We start from the raw sequence: 27,858 nt of genomic DNA on the forward strand, positions 1-27,858 counted from the left end.
AGGATAAATCATTGAATGGAGGGCTGGGAGCTCTCATACTACAGAAATAAATGAAAGTAATCTAAATTCAGCAAGAGATGACTTTTGGTTTATTCTCTGAAGATATTGACCAACTGCTTGGTAAGAAACAACTTTGGTTGAGTCTACTAGAATTGAAATTAAATAAGAGTTTTCTCCAAGAATGGGAACATTTCCACTAACAGGTAGGAAAGGCTATCTAACACTCGGCAAAATGGGAAAGCAGGACTGGAAAACAGACACTACAGAGGATGAAAAACACCTCTGGGCTCACATTTTGCACAGCACTGCTACAGTAATTCAGGAAAAATAAAAATGACATGAATCTATCATCTCCAAATCAAGACTTCCAAAATCAATACTGCAGCTATCTTTCCACCCACTCATCTATACAACAATGCCTACCATTATGAAAGTGAAGAAAGCAGCTGAATAATAATTAATAGAAGATTGTATTAAACATTTAGTGAACTGTCATAAGACTTTTATTGGAAGGTTTTACTAGGATAGACTGTGAATAAAATCAGCTTTGAACTAGGTGAAAGAATATAATAAAATAGCATTGATTTAACTATTCAGAAGTTAACACTTGTATGTTTCAAGCAAAAACCATGAAAATCAGAATGAGCCTACAAAATAAAAGAACACAACATCATTCCAATGTATCAGGAAAAATACTTGATGCAGCTGGAATGAAACTTTGTTTTCTTATTCTTTATTCTCTGTCAATTTTCTGACCACCTATTTTAAGTCTTATGTCATTTCATAGCCTTACTAATGAAAATTACATAAGACTATGATGGACAAATTTCTATTTGAAACTCATAATCATAGTTTAAACATAAACAAATTGTCTGTATACAGCAGTAGTCAGGACACTGCCATTTTATGAAATATTTTTACAATCTTTAGATATAACCCCTCTGTCCATAGGGCCATAACAGTTGAATCGTGAAACATTTTGAGCAGCAAAGCCTTTAAACATTTCTCTAGAACAGCAGCTGAGAGCTCTGGGGTTTTTTCCAGCATTAGCAGATATTATGTGTTTTCATCAATCCAAGAAGTATGTTTGATACACAATCACAGAAAGATAAAGACAACAAGAGAGAATGTTAACTACCACTTCATTAATGGTTAATTACAATTAGTATGTGTAGTCTACATGTACATTCCCATTTTATATACCTAGAAAAATACATATATAGACCCAGCCACCCAAAACCTGAGAAATATTTGACAAAGTGGTATCTACACAGCGTGTGTTTAAATTCTGCCCTCCTTATGAAGATAACTACAAACACCAGACCAGCTGAAAGCACTCTTGACAAAACACGGAAAGAACTACCGATACAGATGTGCACTTTGAAGATCACAAGTAAGCAAGCTGTTTTTCTCCTCTCAAATTATACCCCTCCTGGACTTTCCATCACAGGTGTTTCCAAAGCAGGAACTCCACAGACTGTCAATTACCAGTGCAATGTCACTGTCAGCTGGGTGAATCTCAGAGCCCTTCATGCAAACCGCAACCACTGGACTATTTCATCAAATGCTGTGTGCCCTCCATAATGCCACAAACTACTGATATACCTGGAGGTGTACACAGCAGACATCGCATTTGATGAAGTAGTCCAGTGGTTGCTGTCTGCATGGCGGGTGGGGCGTTCCCACGCAAGTGAAGGAGGTCTCCACTAGGCGGTTTCCATTCCTACACACCCCACACTACCCGCTCGACTACTCTTTGTGTGGAAGAGCCCCGTTTCTTGGATCTGCCAACCACTGACACAAACAGCTTGAGAACCATCTAAAGGATCTGGTCCTGCTGGAAAAAAAAAAACAAACAAACCACCCCCTCAAAGACAAATCTTACTGTGTTACTAACAGCTTGCCCCTGAAAAAAAAAAAAATATTGTTGAAACAAAAAAAAGTATTGACAGAGGAAGCAAAGAAGGGCAAAGAATGGACCTTAACAGCACAGGAGTCTCCCATTCTCATAGGCAAACAGCAATCACCAAAAACAATAGTTTCTTGGGTAGATGAATAAGGTGTGCAATACTGAAGGTTGGCACACGAGACTACTGAAAAGAAGTTTACGTTCCACTGTAGACCTGGGTACGTTAAAAGCAGTTTAAACACCTGCTTTACTATTTCAGGATGACTGTGAGAAGAGCAAAACATTTTCTGGAAAAAGATGAAAAAGAATGACAGCCAGAGAGAGCAAGAGAGAGACCAGACTCCTTCAGCTCAAGTAAATGGTCCAATGTGATTGGCGCTAAGGCCATCTCACATGTGATGGTAAGTTTTATGTTTTCCTGTAGGTAGGTGGAAAAGAATGTTCCTGCTTCACTGAAGCCTTCAAAGGACTTCTAGGAGAAAAGTGATTCTCAGGTGCCTGGAGGCCTGCACAGTGACCAAGAGATGACATGCAGTACCACAGATAACAACTGAGGGCTGCCTTCTGCTGTCTGCTTGGCCTTTGGAGGGTTGTGGAATTCAGCAGCAGCAGAGATGGGATGCGGAGAGCCTGTTCAGTGCTTGTATGTTGGAGATGGAGGTGCTGCACTCTCCCAGTGGGGGCTGTATACACTGGTTCCCTCTTGCCCATTAAATGCCTTTACCTGAATTAGATAAGAATAATGAAAGACTGCAGCTGTCTTCTTCATGTCAAGGTCCAATTTTGAATCAGAGCTGAACAGAGGAAAAAAGCTTTTTGTGCTGAACTCCCATGTCCCTGTTCCAAAGAGTCAAATTTACTCTAACAGGAGAAATTCCGGCATACAGAAAACCCTGGCTTACAGAACTGCCAGGATGCAGCAGTGCAAATAGACTGGGCTGGCTGTGAGGTTACTTTAAAGGAGCCAGAAGCAGAGATGGTGGTTCTAGATACCGCTTGATATTGAATAGATGATGACAGTGCTTCTGTTTTGGCAAGGATGGCTGTACAAGGGCCAAAAAGCTCCAGTCAGAGATGACAGATTTTCCTCAGGCAGTCTGCATCTTTAGCCATGATGGAGGTGAGGAAAAGGGTCTGGATCATCTCTTCCATTAGTCTTTGGCTTTTTTCCAGACTCTGTCTGGCAAAAGCATCAATGCTGAAGGACTGAGTTTTACATAACACTTAACTTCTACAGCTGATAAGGAATCCCTGGACTGAGGAGCCTCAGGGTATGCTAAATGGGGCAGTAAGGGTGACTGATCTCAGCCTCCTGTAAGGTATTTCTGAGGAACAGTGTGTCTCTCTCACACACACTGTCCAGCAATTTGCAAGATAACAGTCACTGAAAACACTGCAGGCTGGCCCTAGAGCACCACAGTTGGTACAGTGGGATCCAAAGAGGGTGTCAGAGCCAGTTTCAGGACACAACTACAGAGCTTGGACTCCACCTTTTCATCTTGGTGGGACTCAGTGTAAATCAGCAGATGATAGACCAGTCAGGCTCAGAATCCTTACTGAAGTAAAAGAAAAAAATTGGCATCCAAGTCACTACAATTGGATGCAGCTATTGCACAGAAATGAAGGGTAGCCTTTGATGAACTATTGAAATTGTTTAAGCGTTCAATCTAAAAGACAACTAAGGAGGACATGAAATTATTCAAGTTATGTGAATATCTCAGCTATCTCTATTCTACTGGTCTTCTACCCTACTTGAGAAACAGGGAAACAACAGGGAAAAAATCAGCCAATCACTTTACTTACTGCTTGATGATAAATGGTGTAAAAGAAGAGAGTATCAATATTTAAGATCTATAGGACCCATTTTACTATACTTGATTCAATTTATGGAGCTAATCCCTTATGTCATATCTTACTATAATAATTGCATAAAATAGCTGTGGTCTGATCACACTATTGCAACATTTGTATATATGTTGAGAACTTCCAGTTCTTACATGCATAGTCAAACAAAATCACCAATATAAAATGACGTTATCAGCTAAGATTTATACTTAAGATAACACTGCAATGCTGCTTTAGTGTACAGAGAAGTGTACAATATTGAATTACAGTGAATTGCATATGTGTCTTGGAGCCAATCCAACACTTCTTTTTATGAAAGCTGGAAAACTTAAAAAATAATGTAAAAATATGAACAAGAATTCTAAAACTGACCTTATTCCCACTTGTTTTTTTAATTATCCCTGTTCATATGAGACATGAAAAAACCTCAAGCACTTCCTTACCCCCTCCCTTTTAGGAGGACTATGTACCTGCCTCTCATTAATATCTATGAATATCTGAAGTGGTGTGGATAAAAAAAAAAAGTTCATGGATGAAGCACGATAGCTTAAACTACCTTAAACGGTCTAAAGGTCTCCTCTACCTGCCTGAAATATACAGATTTGTGTACTCTATGAACATAAATAGATGGAATAGCTGCAGCAGGAAATAAAACAGTTTGACTAGCATTTCACTCTGAAAGAAGTGGGATTCTCCTTGCAATTTGCAAGAGAGTCCTGTGGAGGATTAAGATCTACAAAGAACATATCTACTGTAAATGACTTGCTATCACCTCCAAGTTTATTATGATTTTGTCACACCTAAACACCCACAGCCACACATCCCACTCCTATTGCCCCCAAGAAAACATAGTAAAGAAGGGGGGAAAAAGCACTTGAAGGGATTAAAAAAACCCAAACAAACCAAACAATCACACACAAAGGTGTAAGATTTTATCTGCATTAGATTTTCTTCCTCTAAAAATTCTACCCAATACTCTAATGATACACAGCTTCCTTAGTACCACACTTTACATAACTTTGTTGTATGAATGAAACTGCAAGTATTATTCTATACAACCTTAACGTAAAGCTCTACGCGCAGTTAAGGCATCAATTTATACTCATGTTCTCAACAAGCTTACTTAAAGGCATGGAAGAAAAATCTAAATTAATTCAAAGCTCTAATTTATTAATACTTAGGCCTCACAATCACCTGACTTTGCTGCTCCATCCACTGGAAGGTGCTAAATAGCACGATACGCTGACGGCAAAAGTCTATGTTGAACAGGTGGTCTTTCAAAAAATCAACTACTCTAAATCTAACTACTTTGTCTTATTTAATTTTATCTTACAGTTTTCTACCATTTTCACAGTGTAAACTGTAACAAGATACCCCTTGTAAAAAGAACTGGTGCACAAAATACTCTTGAATGTTAAATGATAAAGCCAAGTCGGCATAAGAACAAGAACATTCTGGAACTTTGTGAAATTCAACCAAGATCGATCACAATAGTAAAACAGTGGATTCTCAGGTTCTCTGAAAACTTTTCTGTTCTTCTCTTGTTAATTAGAATGCAACAGAATCGCATGTCACGTACAATACATGGCATTCATTTCACTACTATCAATAAAGAAAGCGGTAAGTCGCAAGCAGGGCGCGGGGGCACAGGGGGTGGGAGTCCCACTTTATTGTTCCAAACCATCAGTCAGTAGTCACTGCCTCCTCAATTGCAGTCATGCTTAGTCCAGTAAGATGATAAACCTTTTAGTAATCAATCAAATAGTAAAGTCACACTTATTTTATTACAGTTTCGATACTCAGTGTAAAAAAGCACTGACCTAAACATCGCACCTTTCTGACTTTTTTCCAATGACACTAACTATAACTCTACAAGTATAAACCCCAAGGAAAGTTTGAGAACCTTTCAAGAGAACCCCAGTGACTGAGTCTATTCCATTCATCATTCTTCCCTCATCACCAATAAAGCAAAACCAAAACCCCAACTGAAAACCAACCCTCCCCCTATATCCAACAGCAGCTCCTTTCAGTCCTCAAAGCCCTGTCAGAATGTACAGCTCTTCCTGAGTTTTTACATCAGTTTTAAACGTTCTGATTCAAGTCTGAGTGTATTACTTCTCACGTCCAAAACTTTCACGTTATACAGCTATGTAAAAATTACTGAACACAAGCCCACTTTGCCACTTCTTTTCCAAGAGAAAAGTAAAGTTTTTTTGTAAACAGGCTTTCAAACAAACACAGGCTACAGATTATCGATAACAGCAATTCACAAAAACCTGTCAAGTCATAGTGCTCCACTATTATAGGGAGCTATAATCATATTATAGAGAGCTAAAATTCTTCTCCTTTAAGTGCTTTCCTTTTCAAGCAACTGCTGTGGTTGCCACAGATGTTACAGTAAGTCAGATATGTGACCCAGGACAGTATGCCTTCAAACATCATATCTATAATAATAATAAAAAAATTAAACTATTGTACACTAACACTGAACTGAAGTTGAAATATTCACCTACCAATAAAACACCTCACAATACTGGTACTGTTAGTTTATTCCAACTTACCATTGAAAGGCATTGTAATGGAAGTAGACCAAACCAAGGCCATATAAAAAGGCAGCATTCTGTAAAGGAAAGAAACAATGTTTAAAACCCAGATAAGACAACCATATGCTGTAAGATTGAGTTTCCAGTATTTTATTCATCCTTTGACATTCTATTTCCATTATAAGATAAGCATATTTAAATTTCACCTTGAACAGGAAGAACCAAAAAGAAGGAATGAAAAGATAGGTAGACATTAAAAAAAAAAAAAGTTCTTCTCTGCAAAATATTTTTGGAGGAATAGTAACAACAATAATATTCAAGTACTTTTACATCAGAGAAACTGATGTGCTTTGCTCTACTTGTACAACAGTAGGGAAGGAAATGACGGAGTAGAGGTCTTTGGCAATTTAATATAATAAAAAATGTTTTACGACCGAACACCATTTCATAATCATAATAATTTATACTCACATAAAAGTAAACAAAGCTACACACTCTAATTTCAGTGTCTAAAGTAGAACATTAATTATATGAATCTGAAAATATGCTTAAGGAAATTTCACTTTTATGAATACCAAAAATACAGACTATCGGCTTCAAACCTAAGACAATCATATTTCTTCATCATTAATCAAACTTCTATTTCCCTACTTTGTGGAAAAGAAAAAAAATGAAAAAAGAAAAAAAAAAAAAAGAACCATTCTCCTTCTGGAAACTCCATTTTCTTTTCACAGAAAAGTATGATTTGCTTCTAAAGTGACATTACTAAGGAGGTTCAATGGATGTCTAACTATCCAATTCTACAAATTATTAACACATATTACCTAAATTAGGAAAAATTAACAAATTGCTTTTTCTTTTAAAAAGTTATGCCACAGCATAGTTGTTTTCTATTTAGTAGAGCTATTCCATTATTTACAGGAGGCAACATGTACATGCTGCCTATGACACATTTTTAGGCTTTTCTTATGTATAATTCTGGTTTTGAGGGACCAGGAATGCATCCCAAAGAACACAAAGCCCTGACACATGGACAAGAGATGGAATTTCCATTGTCAAAGACTGTAGTTCAAGATAATGCCTCTTCCACTTGCGTGCACTTCTTCAACAAGTCAAATTTCTATGGAATTCCATGAAAGGAATCCTAGTTATGCCTTAAACCCAATCCAAATATAAAAAAAAGGTATAACCAAATTTCTCCTAGAAAATAACTGGTAACCAGAGCACAATTCAAAGAGCAGCATTCATCAGAAACAGGACCCAATATTACAATTTCATTATACCTCATTTGCATCTTCTAAATGCAAATTAAAACCAGGGGAAATGCCAAAGATCCTTTCATGAATACACAGTTGGATCATAGCTTCAGCAATGGATAGCTTCCAAGAAAATGCTGTGGTATGACCAGATACTATGACAATCAGAGCACTGGAAGATGTTAACAGGGGGTGTGGAGAGGGAAGTACATAAACAATAAAAGATTACACTTTAATACTACCATAAAACCACATTCCTGTTTAACTGAACAAAAACACAACATGGACATCGTAAAGATAAAAGACCTCTAATTCCGTACCCCATGTATTTCCTGCTTTCCAAGCGTGCTCTAGCAACAACAGACTAGGAGAGAAAGCAAGCTCAAAAACTGAGCATACATAATGCCTTGATTTAAAAGTAATTTTAAATGAAAAAGTAAGATAGAAAGAGAGATTTTCACATCTGCAACACGGAAGCCTGCAAAACACAGCGCACACCTAGTAACCTTTATTGTGTTCAGGGCAGGTTCAACAAAACTGTCCAGTGTTACCTGAGAGATCCACCAACTGCAATCAAGACTAGATCATTGTAAAGATTGAGAATAATAGTAATAACAAAAATCCTTCATCACCACACTGCAAAATTCAAGCAAAAGTGTCAGACAACTAAAACCTCTTCAATCTTCAAAGAATTTAATTTCCTCTTCTGAAACCTATTAGAATTCACTGTCCAAACAAGTTACAGATTCAGAAGATTAATCTAGCTGATATTTTGATCCTAAGGGTTAATAATAATCAACTTTCAAGGCACAACAGGACTAAGATGCAGGTGATTTGTCCAAATGTAATTACTATATCAAATTCACATGAAGCTTTCAGGTTGTCCCTGTCCCAGTAAAATACAAATCAACCATCACTGCTCTGTCCTTTGTTCTTTGACTGGTTTTCCCATTTTTCTCTCATTCTCATTTGGCCTTACAAAGTATTTGAGATTGACCTTAAAAATCTGTTAAGCTACCACTGTCTTCTCAATAAAAAACAGGGCAAGATTTAAGACTCTGTAATACTTAATTTCAAATGTAAAGATGCAAATTCTGAAATGTCAGTATGGATCATATTTATCTGTTCTGAAATACTATAGCTCTAACTGCATGTAACACCATTAGTACTGCTTGTTGACTGTTTATTAGATTTGTCTTAGTAAAGATTAAAAAATATCTTCTAATCTGCGTTTGAACCTGGATGGGACTTTCACAAGGACTGGAAGATATCACAGTGTTTCAGTGTATGAAGTATTTTCCCACAAATAATTCAAGGCGAGATGCACATAAAGTTCATTACTTTAGCAACTAACTTTTCTGCCTGTATTGCAGAATACCATCAAGTTCAATGTGCAGCCAAGTTCCTATTGGCAACAGCGAATATGAAAGGCTAGAACAGCTTAATGCATATCAGGACCAAGTGAGATCATTACATGAAATTTTCATCTATAAAACATCCTTTTTCTTAACATCATAAGATTCTGTGACTCTGTTTACCAGGAACACACCCCATCTCAATAAATCTGTTTTAAGTTGCCTCTGTTACTTTCATTTGGACAAGTTTATCACAAAAAATATCCATCCCATGTTTTCCAGTAAAGATTACTTTTTTAATGTAATCCCTGCTATTCAAAATCCTGCTATAAATAGCTGGTGAGGTAGGACACAAGCCCACTTTCTTCTCTCCAAACATTTTTCAGTAAGAAGTAGAAAACAAAATTACCTTATTACAATCCTTTCCTTGAACTTCTTGACAACCCTCACAATTTCTGTCTCTTGCTAACAAAACTCATTCTTTGGCTACTAACTTCTAATGTAATTTTTATGTTATCAGATCTCTCTCTTCATTAAAATCTACAGTAAATTGAAAAAAAGCTGCAAACCAAAACAGACTGTACCTCAAATTTGAAGTTGAATGTCTGGGTTTTTTCATTCTACAGCCATGCTATTAAAAAGCAGACAAATTAGAAACGCTATATCCAAGCTGATGTAATTTACATTTTCTACAAACTATCAAAAAATGTTAAAGTGTTTCATACCAACCACTAGATGGCTCAAATACCTCTTTCCATTTTACATGCTTATGCAATTTAAGAAGATTGTCAAGTTTATATTGTGTATTCTGCTACTTACATGCGCTATTTACTGCTGAGCAACATATCAATTACATTTTACAAAATGTATAAGCCACAGTATTTTATTGATAGGTAACTCAGAAGACAAAAATATATCTGTATGTACCTTTTTATGTAACTGAGATGAATAAGCATGTTGAAGACTTTTTGGTCTTGGTTTGTTTTAAGCAATCAAGAAAAAAAGTAAACTAACCAATGAGGAAAACTCCACCTATCTCACAGACCTTCTGCATTAACCCAAATAACTGGTTCATAGTCTCTTTGAAGCAGCAGATAGAAAGAGATCCTCAACATTTCATGTGCTCTGTTCTCTAGCTATCTCAGGCCAAGTTCACAACAAAGCCTTTTTCTCCATCTTCAAGTATGCAGCCAGTGCTTCCAGCAGAAAGACATCAGACTAGACCACCACAGTTACACTTCATCTATAAACACAAGGTTAGAAAAATGCACCTGTCCTGCATAACAAGTGGCCATACTCACATTCAGACTTACAAATGACCATCTTTGACTGACTCTAAGAATGTATAGCTACCACATCTGGGTCCAGATATTTTTCACGAGTAACATGCTTATCTGCCACAAGCAGTTGAGACCCTATTATCGATTCCAAATTTGTGTTTTATAAACACAAGAATATACAAAGAAGTTATGCTTGCAAATGAAAATCTGTTCGGAAGGTGCTTCTAGAAAATCAGAGAGTAGAAAAAGACACTAAAGAGGCAAAGCAGCCTCCAGGCAGCATCCAGTCAGGACCTTCCAACTTAAAAATGAAAAGGAGCAGTTTTTGCCATAGTTTCATAGCATTGCTGATTCAGGAACATTCCCTAATACTGCCTCTCATTTTTGCTGATACAATCATTTGTAGAGTACTACAGCCAACTGGATGCCAGAACTGATCTGAGTTATTAATATCCAGATAAAAAAGGATTATTTTTAACTGGATCAGTTTCCCAGCCAAGTTCACTGTGTAGCCCCTCCATAAACAACTGCATTAGCACAAGTGAAAGAGTGGAATGTAAGCAAAATAAGTAAAAGCTCTTTAAGCCTACACTGCTACCAACAAAATGCATATCAAACCTACAATCACTTTTCAAACACTAAGAGTGAAATCCTAGATAAAAGATTAAACAGGCAACCTACGTTAAAAAAAAAAGGCAATACTTTATTACCTCCTAAGCCACATATAAACATTTGACTTGAGAGAAATCAACTTCTGTGAGTCAGTACAAGGTGGATGAAAACATGAAATAACATCACAGCCTGACTGTCAGCCTTCTCCATGCAGGTCCTTAACCAGTGAGACACGTAGACAAATACACCATTTCTTCTTTATGACTCTAAGGGGCAGGGCCAGATGTAGGTAAAATAATCCCTTTATTTCATTAAAAAGTTGATAAAATTTATACAGAAATCAGAGTGTATCCCACCATACTACGAAATAAAAAACAAAACATGAGAAACAAAGTCCCCATGCAGTTGGCTGGTGGAAGTCTGAAGGAAAACTATGGGAAAAAGATGAAGTTCAGCACCCTTATCAGACCAGTGACTGTTTTTCATTTGCTTACTATTGCCAGGAATCAAAAAGTCTTCGATGACATATTAAAACTGCTTCCAGCAGAACTCTGAACACCCCTTCCACAGCTTCCCAAGTACCAGTGGAACCTGCAGTCCAGCCCACGTCATGCCAGGCTGAAGAAGACGCACATGGGCAGGGGGCCACTGCTCTTCAGAAAACCTAACTAGCAAAACAAGGTTTTACAGTTTAGATCGCATCCTGTGGTCACAGGGTCTCTCAACCACCTGTTCGAAGCAGAAGAACAGTTTTTGTGTTCAAATGTGTGAATATATTTATTCTTTTACTGAAAAAATGAAAGATGAAATTTTGACACTACGGTGCCTAATACTTCCTCCTGACACTACTCAATATATAACAACAGTTCCCTGGAGAATATGTACCTCATAAAAAATTCCACTCAGGCTCCTGTGCATAAACAGCTATATGCCTTTGGGAGCTGACAAGCTCTAGCAGTTCCAGTCACAAAGATTATAAGTGTTCGGGAGAAAGAGGGGAGTGTTCAAATGAGATTTGTTTAGATTTGTACAAACATGAAAAAGAGAGCTACCTATCTACAAGCTCTACACATTCCCAACATGTGCAAAAGTACTAAGATCCCTGTAAGGGGTGTATTACAAATTAATATCAGTAGTTTTGGCTTCTTCAAGGTCTTCAAGAAATTTTATAGTACCTGAAAAATCATTAGGTTTATATAGGATCTTTAAAATACAGCTATATATAACATGCTTGCACAACCCTGCTTCTTCAGCAATAATCACAATAGTCAAAAAATTGTTACTGGGTGTGTCCCTGCATCCCAGCAGCCATGTGAAAGCAATTAATATATAAAAATCATTATTCCTGTGACAAATATATTCTGGCATACATAATAGATTAATTAATGTAACATCTTGCTAAATAACTACAAAGTAATTTCATTTTGTCTTCAAGAAGTTAATCTTTTCAGAGAGTAAGTATTGCCAAAATACATCTACTATTTGTAGATGAAAACTGACTAGTATATCTTTCTTATATTCATAAAAAATAGTTTCCATTTTTTTCCTTTCCCTGAAAAGTTCTTAAGGTGAAGCATAAAAAACAAAATAAAACAAATAAAAACCAAATAAACAAAAATCCCACATCACCCTCAAAGTAAAAAAAAAAAAGTAATAATTTTTTTTTTTTTCTCCTTCTAAGTGGTATCTATCTTTGAAATTACTATACTCTCCTCCCCATGCTGCTCCCTTCTCATCTCCTCTTTAGGAAAGACAGTACGTTTGTCCATAGCCTTTGCAACTCCCCACCAGTGCTGCACTTCCCTGTAGCTCCCCTCTGAATGAACACTACTCTTTCAACTTCTCTGAAACACTGCTGTCCCACCATTTTTACTTATGGACTAAGACACATATGGCAAAACCTGTTTAAACAAGCTGAAGACGGAGTGTTGTTCCATCACTGTCCATCAAGTGGCTTTCCAGCACTATCTGTAAAAAAGCTTCCTGTCACACAGGGAAGGACAGGGTACATCAAGACAAGACTACTAATGAATTATCAAAAACCACATAGAGTAACTAATTCGAGATACATTAATAATTTCAACACCCCTTGAGTAATACACTGTGCCACAATCGCTTTATAGGGAGTACTTTAGTATGAAAGACAAAATGATAAAGCAACATTAAATAACTCACAACCTCTTCATTAATGATAGAATATATGCAGTGTTGTAAACTGGGTATTCCTTTATCCATAAGTAAATTTAGGTCCCTGGCAAAATGGAATACTAATCAACTAGTGTACCTCCTCAAATTTGTCATAAGAACAAACAGACAAGCAAATGTCTAAATAGTGATCTTTGCTATGGGTATCTGATTTATGTGCCTTCCGCTGAAGCTTATAAAATTTCACTTGATGTAAACATCTTCATTTTCCAGTTGATACAAATATTTTCAATAATTTTAAGTATCTTAACAGAAAACAGTATTTTTCTGAAACAAATCAAGTGAGCAAAGGTGTTGTGCAACACACAAAGATTAAATTCACCTTGAAAGACATTTTAGAGATGATTCATCTAACCAAATTTAATACTTTCTCTACAGATTCCCTGAATGCTGTTAACAATAACAAATTTCTAATTGATTTTGTATGATACATGATTTAAAATATGTAACCTGACCCCAAATAGAAAGCCATATTTGAGACTGCATGCTTTACAACTAAACGAATTTGCTCAAGGTTTGCACAAAAAATGGAGATGATGTCTCTGGAGATCATCTAGTCCAAACCTCTGCTCAAGGAAGGCTCGACTAGAGCAGGTTTCCCAGGACGATGTCCAGTTAGGTTTTGACTGCCTCCAAGGATAGAGGCTCCACGAATTCTCTGGGCAACCTCTTCCACTGTTCAATCACCTTCACAATTTAAAAAAAAGGTTTTCCTGTGTTTAAAAGGAATTTTGTGTTTTCAATTTGTGCCCACTGCCTTTCCTTCTTTCACTGGGCACCACTGAGAAGAGTCTGGCTCTGTCTTCATTACTTCCCGCATCAGGTATTTACTTGTACACCCTGACAAGATGCCCGTGAGCCTTCTCTTCTGCAGGCTGAACAACCCCAGCTCTCTTAGCCTCCTCTCCTTGTACGACAGATGTTCCAAGCCCTAAATCAGCCTCATGGCCTTTTACTGGACTTGCTCCGGTATCTCCCTGTCTCTATCCTACTTGGGAGCCCAGCACTGGACCCAGCACTCCACAATGTCTCACCAGGGCTCAGTAGAGAGGAAAGATCACCTCCCTCAACTTGATGGTGATGCTCTGCCTTATGCAGCCCAGGATGCTGCTGGCTGCCTTTGCTGCAACAGCACATTGCTGGCTTATGGTCAATTTGTCCACCAGGACCCCCAGGGCCTTTTCTGCAAAGCTGCCTTCCAGTCAGTCAACCTCCAGCCTGTGCTGGTGCATTGGGTTATTCCTCCACAGACACAGGACTTGGCATCACTCCCTTTGCTGAACTCCATGAAGCTCCTGTAGGCAGTTCAGGTCCCGCAGAGCAGCACAACTATGTGGTCTCTTCCTAGTTTTGTATTCTCTGCAAACTTGCTGAAGGTGCACTCTACCCCACAATGTGGGTCATTAACTGAAGATGCTGAAGAACACTGGCCCCCCTGTCAACCCCTGGGATACACCACTAGTGGTTGGGTCTCCAGCTGGACTCTGTGATGCTGATCACAATCCTTTGAGCCCAGGTTAGCCAGTTTTCAATCTACCACACTGACCACTTATCTAGTCTGTACTTCATCAGTTTGTCTATGAGTATATTATGGCAGACAGTGTGGAAAGCCTCACTAAAGTAAACACAAACAATATCTATGGCTCTCACCTCCTCCACCAAACTAGTCATTGTGTTGCAAATGGCTATCAGGTTAATCAAGCATAATTTCCCCTTCATAAATCCATGCTGATTACTTCCAATGACTTGCCTGCCTTGAGTGTGTTTGGAAATAGTTTCCAGAATAATTTGCTCTATCACCTTCCCAAGGATGGAGGTGAGGCCGACTGGCCTGTAGTTCCCTGGATCCTCCTTCTTGTCCTTCTTGAAGACAGGAGTGACATTTGCTTTCTTCCAGGCCTCAGGAACCTTCCCCCATTATCATGACCTTTCTAGGATAATTGAGAGTAATCTCACAGTGACATGGGCAAGCTCCCTCAGCACTCATTGATGCATCCCATCAGGTCCCATGGACTTGCAGATATCCAGTCTGTTTAAACGTTCCCAAACTTGATCCTCCTCTACTGAGAGCAAGTAGTCCTGGGTCCGGACTTTCCCACTCGTTTCAAGGGTCTTGGAATCCTGAAGGCAAGTCCGCCCAGTAAAGACCAAGGCAAAGAAGGCATTAAGCACTTCGGTCTTTTCCATATCCTTTGTTACCTGCCCCATTCAGCAGCAGACTCACATATTCTTTCATCTTCCTTTTGCTGCTGATATACTTGTAGAAGCCCTTCTTGTTGCCCTTCACATCCCTCGCCAAATTCAACTCCATGTGGGCTTTGGCTTTCCTTATGCGATCCCTGAATGCTTGGATGATGTCTCTATATTCCTCCTGAGTCATCTATCCTTGCTTCTACCTCTGTATGCTCCCTTTTTACACCTGAGTTTTGTCAGGAGCATCTCATTCATCCATGCAGGATTCCTTTCCTTTTTATCTAACTTCCTGTAAGTCAGGATGGACTGTTCTTGAGCTCGGAGAAAGTTATTCTTGAAAATTAACAAGCTCTCATGGACCCCCCTTCTCTCCAGGGCCATGTCCAAAGGATTCTTCCAAGCTGATCCCTGAGCAGACCAAGGTCTCCTCTCCTAAGTCCAGGGTTTTGATTCTACTATTTGCTTTGTTCCCTCGTCTCAGGATCCTGGACTCCATTACTTCACAATCCCTGCAGCCAATGTTGCCCTCAGCCTTCACACTCACAATCAGTTCTTCCATGTTTGCAAGCATGAGATGAGCAGACCATCTCCTGTTGTTGGCTCCTCCATCAGTTGTGTCAGGAACTTGTCATCAATGTATTTCAGAAACCTCCTGGATTGCTTGTACCCTATTGCGTTGCCCTGCCAGCAGATACCAGGATGGCTAAGCCCACTATTAGGACCAGCGCCTGAAAATGGAAGTTGTTGGAAGAAGGCCTCATCTACTACTTCTTGACCAGATGGTCTGTAGCAGACAACCACCACAACATCACCCACACTGGTCATCCACTAATCCTGACCCATAATCTCTCAACTGGCTTCTCAACTGCCCAAAAGCAGGACTCCGTGCATTCTACCTGACCTTTCATAAAGGGCTTCTCCTTCTCCTCACCTTCCCAGCCTGTCCTTCCTAAAGAGCCTGTAGCCATCCATTGCAGCACTCCAGTTGCGTGAGCTATCACACTGCATCTCTGTGATCCCAGTGAGATCATAGCCCTGCAACTGCATGTGGACCTGTAACTCCTCCCATTTTTTCCCCATGCTGCATCCACTTGTGTACAAGCACTTCAGAGAGGCACCCATTTCTGCTGATCGCCCAGAAAAGGTAAGAGATATTCCCCCATAGTGCTGTCCTGTAGGCACTTCTTTATTTTATCCATATCCTTGAGGTGGGGCCCCAATATTCAGTAGCATAAGCAAATTAAACACAAAGCAGTTCTTCTCAACCTCTGTTTTTCTTTGGCAACTACTGCTCTTATTTCATGTCTATTAAAGGATTTGGCTCTTCTCTTTTTCCAGCTAGATACACTGACCTAACAAAAATTATTAGATCTCTTCACAAATGTTTTCAATCAAAGTACAGAAATTAATATCTGTTCATGTATACACACAAACATTACTGAAACATCTTTTTTGCAAGATGACATTTGGACAGTTTATTGAAATGTTTTATTCCCTTTTATATGGCAAGTGATCATCATTATTTATACCCATCATCTTCAAAATGTTTTATGAAATAGAACTACTAGTACGGAATTTTACATTCTTGATTCACCATTTTTCCAACCCTTTCCAGCAAAGATAGGAATCCCACTGAGTTTACAAGTAGCCCCATTATTTCCCTGTCAGTTTCTCACTGCTGGAGAATCATTGCTGTGTTGGAAAAAAGCCTTAATATCATTAATTACACAGCTGCTCTACCTGAGGCACTCCACATAAAATGGGAGTGGACAAGCTGAATATACTAAGGCATGAATGACTAGAGAGTGATTCAAATACACACAAGCAAACCAGCAAAAAACAAAGGAAAACAATCACACAAATTAAGTGACAAAACTGTCTAAGGTTGTTCCTTTAAGCCACATTGTGCTGGACAGTAACTAGAACCAAGTTGAATCTGGAACTCTGCTTAATGGAAACATTTTAAGTTGAATTTTTAACCAAGTTTCCTAAGACTGCTCTTGCTACTTATATGTTGTTCTTTCCAGCTGAATAACTCTTGAACCTGTTAGCTGCCTTCAAATGAATTTTATAGAAAGGAAGACATCTCAAAGATGAAAAACTTGAGGAATGTCACTGAAAATACCTGCTGGATAGAGAAAAGAGCCCCCAAGGCCTACTTTCAGAAAGTACATAAGAGTTTAATTACACTCTCCTCTTTGGGAAGAGACACTTAGCCCGTTAGCACAGATTTAAATCAAGCATGTGCTTTTCCTGCTCAGAGATGTCATAGGAAACAAGATGTCATTCAGGATGCTTCACCAGGAAAACTAGAGGAATTCCAGTTTGTGTGCGCTTACAAAGAGAAGTGGGAGAAGAAAGGACAGGAGGTGTGAAAGAACAACAGACACCCGCCCGTCATTACCCAGGCATCATTAGCTCTAGCATAAAAACAGTTCTGTAAACTGCAAACTGAACAAAATCCCACATTTGGAGCAAAATTCTGAGTATCAGCTTTAGAAAAAAAATCTCACTGGTCGCTTCAATTGTGACTTGATTTTTACACTAGTCAGTAACATCTGAAAATGATAAATGTTACTGGATAGCATATTTTGGGGTATATATTTTATGTATTGTTATACATATGTCAAATATTAAAATAAGAATGTGTTAATGTTTTTAAGGTTTAATTGTTTGAAGTATCAAAATGCAAGCTCATTGATTAATGGTTGCTAGTTAGATATCAATCAATTATTACTGAAAATGATTTTCCAATTAAGACTGTAGTTGGTTTAGTAGTAATCACTAATTGGTGTTCTAATTGGTGATTTGCTGTTTTATTTGTTAGAATGTACAAATACTTAAAATAGGATACAACAGACAAGGCAGCAGGCCCACACGACAGGCAGCTGGGGGAGCAGACAAGATGGCCAGCAGCCAAGAGCAAAGCAAAGCAGCTGGGCAGCCCACCAACCATTCCCACAGAATATTTCAATTCCATCAAGTCATCATTTCTTAACAGAAAACTGTACATCAGTAAATTTTCAGCCCACTCTGTGAATATATATACTAGTGAGTTTAAGAGCCTTCAATTTCTAAAGGCAAAACAAACAAAGAAAAAAAATACAAACAAGCTGAATGATAGGACACTTCTTTCAGTCTCCACCATCTCTTCTCTGCTAATTCTGCACTGCTCTACTTAGCTCTTTCTTCCTCTACTCGGGAGCTCAGCTTTCTTTCCCTCACTAATCCCTCTTCTTCTTACCATCATATCACTTCTGCTGTACCTGATGTTACTTAATTACTTCTGTCAACGGTTTAACTTCTGAAAAATTAACTCTGAAAAAATGCAAACAGAAATATCACAACTGTCCTGAATCAGGAACCTGAACATTTTAAATCCACTCAGTCTCTCCTCAGTTCTGACTATTACCTTTTCTTACAAGGGAAGGTTATAAGAAACCTCTCAAAGTTGGTAGTTTTAAAATCTTTTCCTCTAGGGCAGTTTAGGAATAAACTCCATTGCTTATGCAGTTAGCTGATAGTGTGACAGAGGAGAGAAGACAGGACAGAAGAAGAGGGCCAATTAACCAATGCCACAGTATGGGGATTTTCTCCTCCTCTGTTAATTTGACATCCTTTTGCAAGACTCTAGGGAGCTCTTATTTAAAGATACCTTGCTAAGTTGAGTTCCACAAATTAATTTTACATTATAATTGCTGCTCCTCGGTGTGACTGGATACCCCCTTACTCTTGTACTAAAAGTCAGGAGAATCCCTTCTAACCCATATACATGGTTATGTGTTGATTCACCCTCCCTCCTGTCTGCCTCCTCTGCAAACAGTTCTTGGACATGCTTTTATCATTTATCTGGAATTTCATTCTGCTGTTCTACATTTGAGAGGAGGATGACTAGGTTCTAGTAACATGTCAAGTTGAACTATACTTATATTTTATATAAGACCATGCTTTCCAGTATAGGCTTCTACATTGTTCTTTATTAAACTAAATATTGTTTGGGCTTCTAACTTCTTCTTCATACCCTCTATTTTTTCTGATACTCCGGGGTCAGTTTCCTGAACATCATCAGCTATGTAGATATGAGATGGTGGATACAAATAGTTTCAAATACTTCCATTTAAAAATCTCAACATACCATATGAAATTCCACCTGCTATCTTAATTCTCTATAATCTTTTTTTGTACTTCTAAATTTCTACCATTCAACATACAAAATTTATCTTCTGTTTTAGAATATCAATATTCACTTTCACTTCCAATCATTAAAATAATTAAAAATCTTTAAAACCAGCCCCACACTTACAACTCTTCCGTATGACACTGTCTAATGTACATCAATTTAGATTTATTTTCCTAGATCAAAGATGTGGCTTTTCCCCCTTCACAAGACAATTAACAACAATTTTCTATCACTTCAGAGAACATTAAGGACTGTTTAAACTTACATCCTGTATGCTACTTCCCATCTTTTCCAAATATGCAATTCCCCTCCACTGTAATCGGACTCTCTCTACCTTCTTATGTAAAGTAACATTTTCAAAAAAGACTTTACAGCTTTCTTACACATTGTCGTAAGGTCCAGTTATCTATTAGAATGGAAATTCCATAAACAGGATCATTCTTCAATTGTAGATATAAAAAAATGAAGTAAATTACACCCACAGAAAGACAAAGACAGTTCTAAGGCATGAAGACAATGATGTGGGCAGATTCATAAACCTGTGATCATGGCCTTGCAGTCACCTAGCAGATCTCAAAATGGGCAGGCATAAATATCCTACCTTGAAACTACCAATATTCTTCACAGTATTTTGCTTAACCGAAGCAGAAACCTGACTCTCAAATGTACAGGAGAATGAATACTAACATGGGAAGATTATGTGAATTAATTAAGGGTACTTAAGTACTGGTCTGATAGGAAGAACTCCCAACATTAAAAAAAAAATAAATTACTCCTTGGGAGACAGACCATAGCCATTGAAGGCCTCCTCTGACAGACGGGGAATATGACAGGCAGGGAGCCTAAAAAGGTCTCTTCACAATCAATGTCAGGGAAAAGGAGAGAATACGAACTCATTTTCTGGAAGGTCTAATTTGTGCTTGATGCCTTGTGGAAGCATTTAAGAAGTTTTGTGGAACACTTCCCTCTTTTTAACTCGTTTTCAACATGACATTTGATACTTTTCTTAAACACAAACACAAGCACTTCAGGATTTGATATAGGCACTTAAACACAAACACAAGTTTTAGGAAGTCCGGGCTATATTTAATTGTTTAACATGGTAATTAAATATCTGATTCTGTATCAACTGGTAGATATATTCTACTTCTCAATTTCTCTTAAGATTTCACAGAATGATAGCTATGCCTCTCAATCATTTTTAAACCTGTTTAGTGCCTTCACTGTCTGACTGGCCTCCAATAAATACTTTTCAGGCCTAAAATTCAGATCCTCTTCAGTAAAACAAAGAGAATCCCCAGGCTAACAAGCTGTTTCAGCGCTCCCCAAACCCCTTAGAGAACGCTACTGTCTGTGCAATATTCATGGGGTGAAAGGAATAAAACAGAAAATCCTGCTTTATTTACTTGCATTTAAATGAAGTGGGAGTTTCTAAACCAAGAATTTTGAGTAACTTGGCTTTATGAGATCCATGTCTTAGATTTTCCTACACACGGCCATTCACCCTACATTCTCTGGTTCTAAAAGCAAAGCCTACGAAAGTGATTCAGGAGAAGTAGTATGCTTCTGGATTTACATTGGTGTGGGAACCCAGACCAGTGAATTGCTGTTCATCTCACACTTGACTGACACAGCAAAGAGACAGGAAACTTTGTTCCACTTATGACAAAGTAATCCTTTGTCAACATGGCAGATCACATTCTTCCCAATAATTACAAAACTGTCGACCACTTCCTCTTCACAGCCAGAACAGATGAGTTACCATGGAAAGGAGCAGTGCTTCAAGACAGTGCTCCAATACCTCAGTGATTCACTGTATTCCAGCCAAATAACAAAGCAAAGTCCTACCCCCGGTACCCGCTCCCTGAACTTGAATCACCAAAATATCTCAACACACACAACATGTCCCAGTTTGTATGTACAGGCTGTAAGACTAAGAATATATAACTAAAACTAGAATCCCAGGAAAATATAAAAATCAAGGTTTAGAGAGGTTAGTTAACAGGAACACGGAGAGATGCCACATGAATTTGGAGTTACGTGTCTACATGAAAGACCAGAATTAGCAAAGCCATTGAACAGTAGTATTTTAAAAGATCCAAAATATCAATTGTTTTCCTTTAGAGCCATTTTTATTTTGTATTATTTTTCCAAGGCAGCACTTAATATGCATTCTCAGTTCAAGACTAGTTGCCTTCCTGTGGCATCAGTCATCTGGGTTTTTCTTGAACTCACAATTGACATTCATCATCTGTTTGCTTCAGTTTTCTCTTTACTCAAAGCCCAGGTCAGACAAATTCACCAGCAAGGAGTACCTACATGTTCTCTTTCTATAAAAGCCAGTGTTACAGCCATCGTGACCAAGGAGAGACTCCCAAGGAATTAGTTTGACATCAGCGCACAGGGAAGAAAGTTTAGGAAAGAAAAAGGATGACATTCCTCTTAAAGACATATTGTCTGAGTGAAGTGGAAGTGCCTTCCAGACAAGCTTGTCTTCAGAACTTATTTACAAGTTTCAGACAGATAGAGGGCTCTGTTTGCCTAGATTTTGAGATCAGAAACAGAATTGAGACAGGGCTATAATGTTCCATTATGAACTAGATGGATGATTTCATTTATGTTATTATATTTTTATGGATTTCAGAGAAAGAGAGAATAGGATAAAGTGTACTGAAATTCTTGTATAGCTCCACAGAGTAGTTCTGCTCTAGACAATATCCAATGATTGCATTTAATCAGAAAATCATCCTTCCTCTCCAAAAGGGAAAGACTACGTCACTAAATGGAAACATAACTTCGAGTAGGTGATCCTGGAGGGATGGGGCAGGCTATCATACAATTCAGCAGAATCATTTAACTTTTAAAATGTTACTGTTGAAGTTATTGCTAAGAGTAACTTCATTCACTGTTCTATCATTATTTTAAGCCTTCCCCTCCCAAGAATACCCTCCCAACCTCCAGTGATTTGTGGTTCAGAGGTTTCTAAAGCCAGACAAAGTGTCTTCATATTTAATTGCTCTTAATGGATTTTTCTTCCCTGAATTTGTCCAGCTGCTTTTTGAAACCATTAAAACATTGCGAGTCTGCAGCATTCTGCAAAACTGATGCAGCTTTCTATACAGCCAGTGATATGAAAACTTCTGGAAGATGCAGTAAGCATGAATTTCCTGCAGCAGTTGACAACAGAACAGAAAACACAGAAAATATCACCATTAGCACTAGTCTTGTTTAAAGATATTCCCCCTTCTCTGTCACCACTATGAGTTTTCATCCCTTAGCTATAACAAAAATAGTCACTGGGAATGACCATCAGTTTATCTTCTTCCTTCTTTTCCAAAAACAAAGTTCAAGCTCACTGCATATATGACCGAATCCCTCCTTTTTTTACAGTGTTCACCAGGACTGGAAACAGATTTTTCAGCTTTTTTTTTTTTTGCCCCCCCCCCCCCCCCCCGAAAAAGTTCACCAAGTTCTGATTTCATCATTAAGATAGCTGGGAATGGATCTGTGTCTGAGCCCAAGAATCAGTGTCCAACAGGTAAATGCATGAAATGGATCCCAATCCTCTTTGGAAGGAGAGAAAAACAATACCTGAAATACTTTTAGAAAACATGTTAGACAGCATCAGTGTAGTTATGATGTCTGGTAATACAGTTTTATCGCTGTTTTTCTGATGACCCTGAGAATTCAGCAAGAAGAGGCTAGAACAATGCCTGCAATAAGAAAAACATTAAATAAAAACCTAATCCAGAAAGAAAGACTGAATGAGGAAACCAGGAAAAACAGCTACATTTATTTTGGCTGGTAATAGCAGATAAAATTTAATTGAGGAACATTTTGGCCTTGCAGAACAAAGACTAGGCTGAGAAAGAAGAAAACAGGGTGAAAGATCCCTAACTGACTGTTATTTCTCCCATATCTGAGACGTTGGATCTCTCATCAGTCCCATTCCGCTGGCAAATGAGATGAGAAAAATGACACAGCATGAGGAACAGAAGTTATGAGTTCTGAGTTATCCCTCAGAAGCTGGGAAGGGGTAACTTGTAGAAAACAAAATGATACTGCACAGTGACTTAGGAATTAGTGCCAAATAATTTGAGTATAGCAGCCCAAAGAAGTGGCTGAGGGTGACAAGCTAATATTTTCCCAGGTTCTTCTGAATGCTGGTAAATCCCTATCTACTTACTACAAACTTACAAGCTACATAGGAACAGATTATTAGCTACAGGTTTTCTAGGTACCTGCAACACCTTCTCAGCATACTTTTTAGAAATACTTTTGCTTGAAATTATCTAAATTCAAAGGTTTTGTTTGTTTGCTGTTAGTATGCTTTAGTATTTTGATCGCCAGTATTTTTTCAGAATCTGTCCTTCCCATCAAGGAGAGCACACAGTGGTTTCAGCACTGATCTCACTTGATGCACTCCACGAAGGCAAGCACACACTAGAGATTACTTCTTGCTACACCTTTATGCAAGCAAACACGAGAAGCAGAACTGATTTCTGTTTCTCCTCTAAATACTCATCCTTGTAAGGGTGCTTCACAGAGCAGAGCACAATCATACTCAAACACTACTCTAAAACATTTTAAATTATTTGCCTTTTCTTCAAAGCATGAGCTTATTAGCCTCACACAAGCTACTCACAGGCTTTTTAAGAAACAGACCCCAAGTTCTATGTTTCCCCATCCTCCCACCTGCTACCTTCTCCACCTATTTGTACTAGATCCACTCACACTTCAACCACTCCTCCCTCACCCACCCCCACCACACAGAAAAGACTGAATCTGTATTGCTGGGAAAAGGAGGAAACGATGCAGCAGAACACTTTAATTAGGTATATGCTTGAAAGATTATTTAAAAAACTAGAATTGAAATGTCAGTTCTGGAGAGAGCAAATTCAAAAACTCGAAATTTGCAAAATAAAACAATTATTTGTTTCTAAAACCAAGCAAATACTTCATCGTTTGAAGAAAGAACCTTAAAATGTAAAAGATTCATTTCTGAAGAAAAGAAATGCCACTCATTAATGAGACACGGTATCTACTCATAGCTTACCATCAAACAGGAATCTACAAAACACACATAAGAAAAATAGGGAGGTGTGTTTCATTTTAACCTTTTCCATGCAATGAAAGAGCAATCATATGGATTATGAAGTAATTGTACCATTACTGTGGTTTCTGCAAATAGAATACTTTTGAAAAAGCAAGCATCACATGCATTGTCAATACAGTCGTTTATATTTAGAAAAAGAAACCTTTGGTCATTCACTAGTATCAACATTCAAATAATATTCTTGCCTACTGAAGATGTGCCCCCGTTCAAGTCAGAACTGTTCTACTCAGCTAAATATGCCTCTCTCCGAACAATCTGAATTGATGAGCTTCTCCACTGCCACACTTGAGCATGTCTCATATTTTAGCATCCTACATTCTCATCACAGGGACTAAAGAAGGGAAGCATGCTATTATTCTAAGTACTAGTAGATGAAGGATGACAGTTTTTTATTCTGCACAAAGGAAACTTCTGCAATAGGAGAATTCAACATGCATAAAAAGCTTTTCCGAAGAGACTTTTCCATCAGTCCTGATGACACTTACGTTATTTAGAAGTCCGAATACTCTGGCTGTAGACACAGATATACATACACGGGGACAAGAATAGCATTCTTGCGAAATTTCCAGGGTGAAGCATCACCATTAGAAAATGTTATTAATATTGTTTGGAAACAGATACCATGCCTAGGGTGAGAGGGGAGTGTTTCCTCTGAGATTCTGTCTTGCCTTCTCCTTCTCCTGACCCAAGCAAAGTTTCACCCCAAAGCACATTCTTTCCTCTTTTACCATTAACATTCTGAGTATATTACAGATTTGCCAGAGTTTTGAGTTCTTATAAATCCATTGATTAAAAGGGATGAGTGGCTTAATGAATGAATGTACACTGAAAAAATTGAGAACTGCAGACATTGAAATAAAAACTTTTTTCTAATTTAGTGCAAATGCGAAATATTTCTAATCAAACAGCAACATACATGCTCCCTAAAAAGTCCTAATACTTGTTGTGACCCAAACAGGTACACGGTTTATATGTGCAGAGGAAGATTCCTTTGTTTCGTATGATGACAGTTAATAGAAAGAGACAAAAAAAGAGGCAATTTATCAAATTTATCTGGAGGTCAAAGGCAACATGTCAAAACTTGTTAGTTAAATTGATCAGTCTCATTCTTTTTAAGATTTTACAACTACTCTTGATTCCTTTCAAGGAGAGGGAATATGTCCTCCTGTCATAATTTAAATAGATAAATCATCTAATAAAAGTTAATTATTAGAACCTTGTACAATTTTACTGTACACAAAACTGGATATACTGCATTATTTGTCTGCATTAACAATAGTAAAAAACAGTATCTGCTTCTTTCTCTGTCATGGGACTACCTACAAATGCTCTGTGTTTTAGCCAACAGAGGGACAGAATTTTAGACACACACGCCCTCCCCCCCCCCCCCCCCCGGCCCCCCCAAATGCACAAAACCCAAAACTATAACCCTTAAGATTTATTACCCTTTATGAAATATCTGGATAAATGTATCCTCTTTTCTAAACTAGGGATCAGTTGTGTTTACTCTAATTAACAGCATGAAATACCATCCATTTTCTCCTTCATCTTTCTAGGTGGCATTCATTTAACAACACGTTTCAGAAAAAAAAAGTATACTTCTTTCAACTTGTCTGCTTTACTGATTTACAAGAAATAACATTTATTTTCAGTGTCCGATATTAAAAGATCTTTTTCTGAAACCTAAATCCAGTTATTCATTTGCTCTATTTTTTGTGTATTTTATAGATGACCAAGTGTAATTGGTAACACAATCATCACTACCTTTCCAGCATTCCAGGGTTTCTCTTTATTTATTAATAATTTTCCCTAAAATATTTTGAAAGCATACACATAATTCCTTTACCCTTAAGAGGCAGAATTCCAGTTAATCTTCATAAACATAGTTTGCATTTAAGAATCCAAATTTTTTAACATCGCTGAGTCATCATGCTAACTGACCACACCCATGGGATGCTGAAATAACCTCATTTTACAGTGTTACCAAAGCTACCAAGTATTCTGATACAGAAGAGAGATTATATGCTGCACAATCCATAAATTTATCCCTTCAATTTAGCAGTCTTCAGACTCCAAATTTCTCTTAGGTCTTGTTCTTTTAACAACTTTTCTAGCTTTTCAAATATCTTCTCACATGCAATTTCTACCCATCTTGACATACTGAAGGGACAAGTTAATGATCTAGATGTATTAATAACCTTTAAATATCTTTGGAGAAACAGATATTGCTAGCTATAGGCTTTGTTGGTTTTTTACAGATTTTTCTTTAAAATGACCTTTAATGATGTTGTATGCGCCTTTTTCCTCACTCTTTTTATTTTGCCAGCATATCTTAGGATCAAAGTGAAAAGTTTTCACCAAAAGAATTACTCATTCTTACCCACTGCACCCCAAAAAATTAAATATTATGGAAAATATGTCCTCAGGTATTTTTCATCAGCAGTTCAGTGAAAGACTTTGTGCAATTGCTAGGTCCTTTGTCCTGATTTCCTGTAAAACCCTTCCTTTTGTGACAGAAAATTGTTATCACCAGCTGCAGTAACAGCTACATATACTGAAAATCTTCATTGTTTAATTAATAAGAGAGGAGTGAGTTTCACCTTTACTCACTCTTCCCCTTGCCATGGACTCTCCAGCAAGTTCAGGACAGAAGGTTCATTTTTATCAGCTGAAGCCCCAATACTGTAATTTCCTCCTACTTATCTAGCTCACCAAGTGATCCTCAGTGCTTCACACTCTACCTTCTTCTGCCTTCCTCCGAACAGAAGACATCCTGGTCCTTTGATGGAGAGTGATAATGTGCTCCTCACTTGAACACTTACCGTCTCCCCTGGATTTTTTATTTTTATTTTATTTTTGAAATCTCTCCCACTAAGCCTAGTGAATTTATGACACAGAGGTTGCTGTTAGGGAGAAAGCTGGCCAAAGTCTCATTTCAGACCTCCCACAATCCACTCCTGTATTATTCTATATATACCTTCCTCCCTTCTCCCCATATGCTCTTAGCCTTAAAGTATGTTTTTACTTCTCTCATTTTCTTTACATTCAAAGTATCAGCAGGGCTACAATTTTCCTTCCCCCACTCCCTGTGATTCTTCCTATAGCCACTTCCTTCCTATAGCCACTTTCCTCTTCTTCGTATTATTTGTTCAGTCTCACTCGGTCTTACAGGTTTTTCTTCTCCTCGGTGTTCTCCCTCCCCTTTTCTTATTTTCTTTTTCTGGACATAATAGTTTGCCATCCTGTATTATAATGCTGTATCCGACTCAGACTGTATTTCCAGATTGCTTTGCACAACACAGTCTCCCGAAAATGCTTACCCCATTAAATGCCATAAAAATGCTTTTTATCTCCACTATGATGA

At 38.0% G+C, this 27,858-nt stretch overlaps 1 protein-coding gene across 24 annotated transcripts in view; it reads right to left on the minus strand.

Annotated features, from left to right (window-relative positions):
• KDM6A (lysine demethylase 6A) overlaps nt 1-27,858 on the minus strand; it is a 162,341-nt gene that overhangs the window by 79,886 nt on the left and 54,597 nt on the right. For all 24 annotated transcript variants that reach the window (XR_012039815.1, XR_012039816.1, XM_072847822.1 and 21 more), the window contains exon 5: nt 6,316-6,374. Coding sequence is in view for 22 of the 24 variants with exons in the window: in XM_072847822.1 (XP_072703923.1) it covers nt 6,316-6,374 (59 nt within the window). In the remaining 2 variants the exon portion in view is untranslated. The remainder of the gene's footprint in view (nt 1-6,315; nt 6,375-27,858) is intronic.

The sequence above is a fragment of the Ciconia boyciana genome, chromosome 1 (genome assembly GCF_034638445.1).
Source record: "Ciconia boyciana chromosome 1, ASM3463844v1, whole genome shotgun sequence".
NCBI classification, from domain to species: domain Eukaryota; kingdom Metazoa; phylum Chordata; class Aves; order Ciconiiformes; family Ciconiidae; genus Ciconia; species Ciconia boyciana.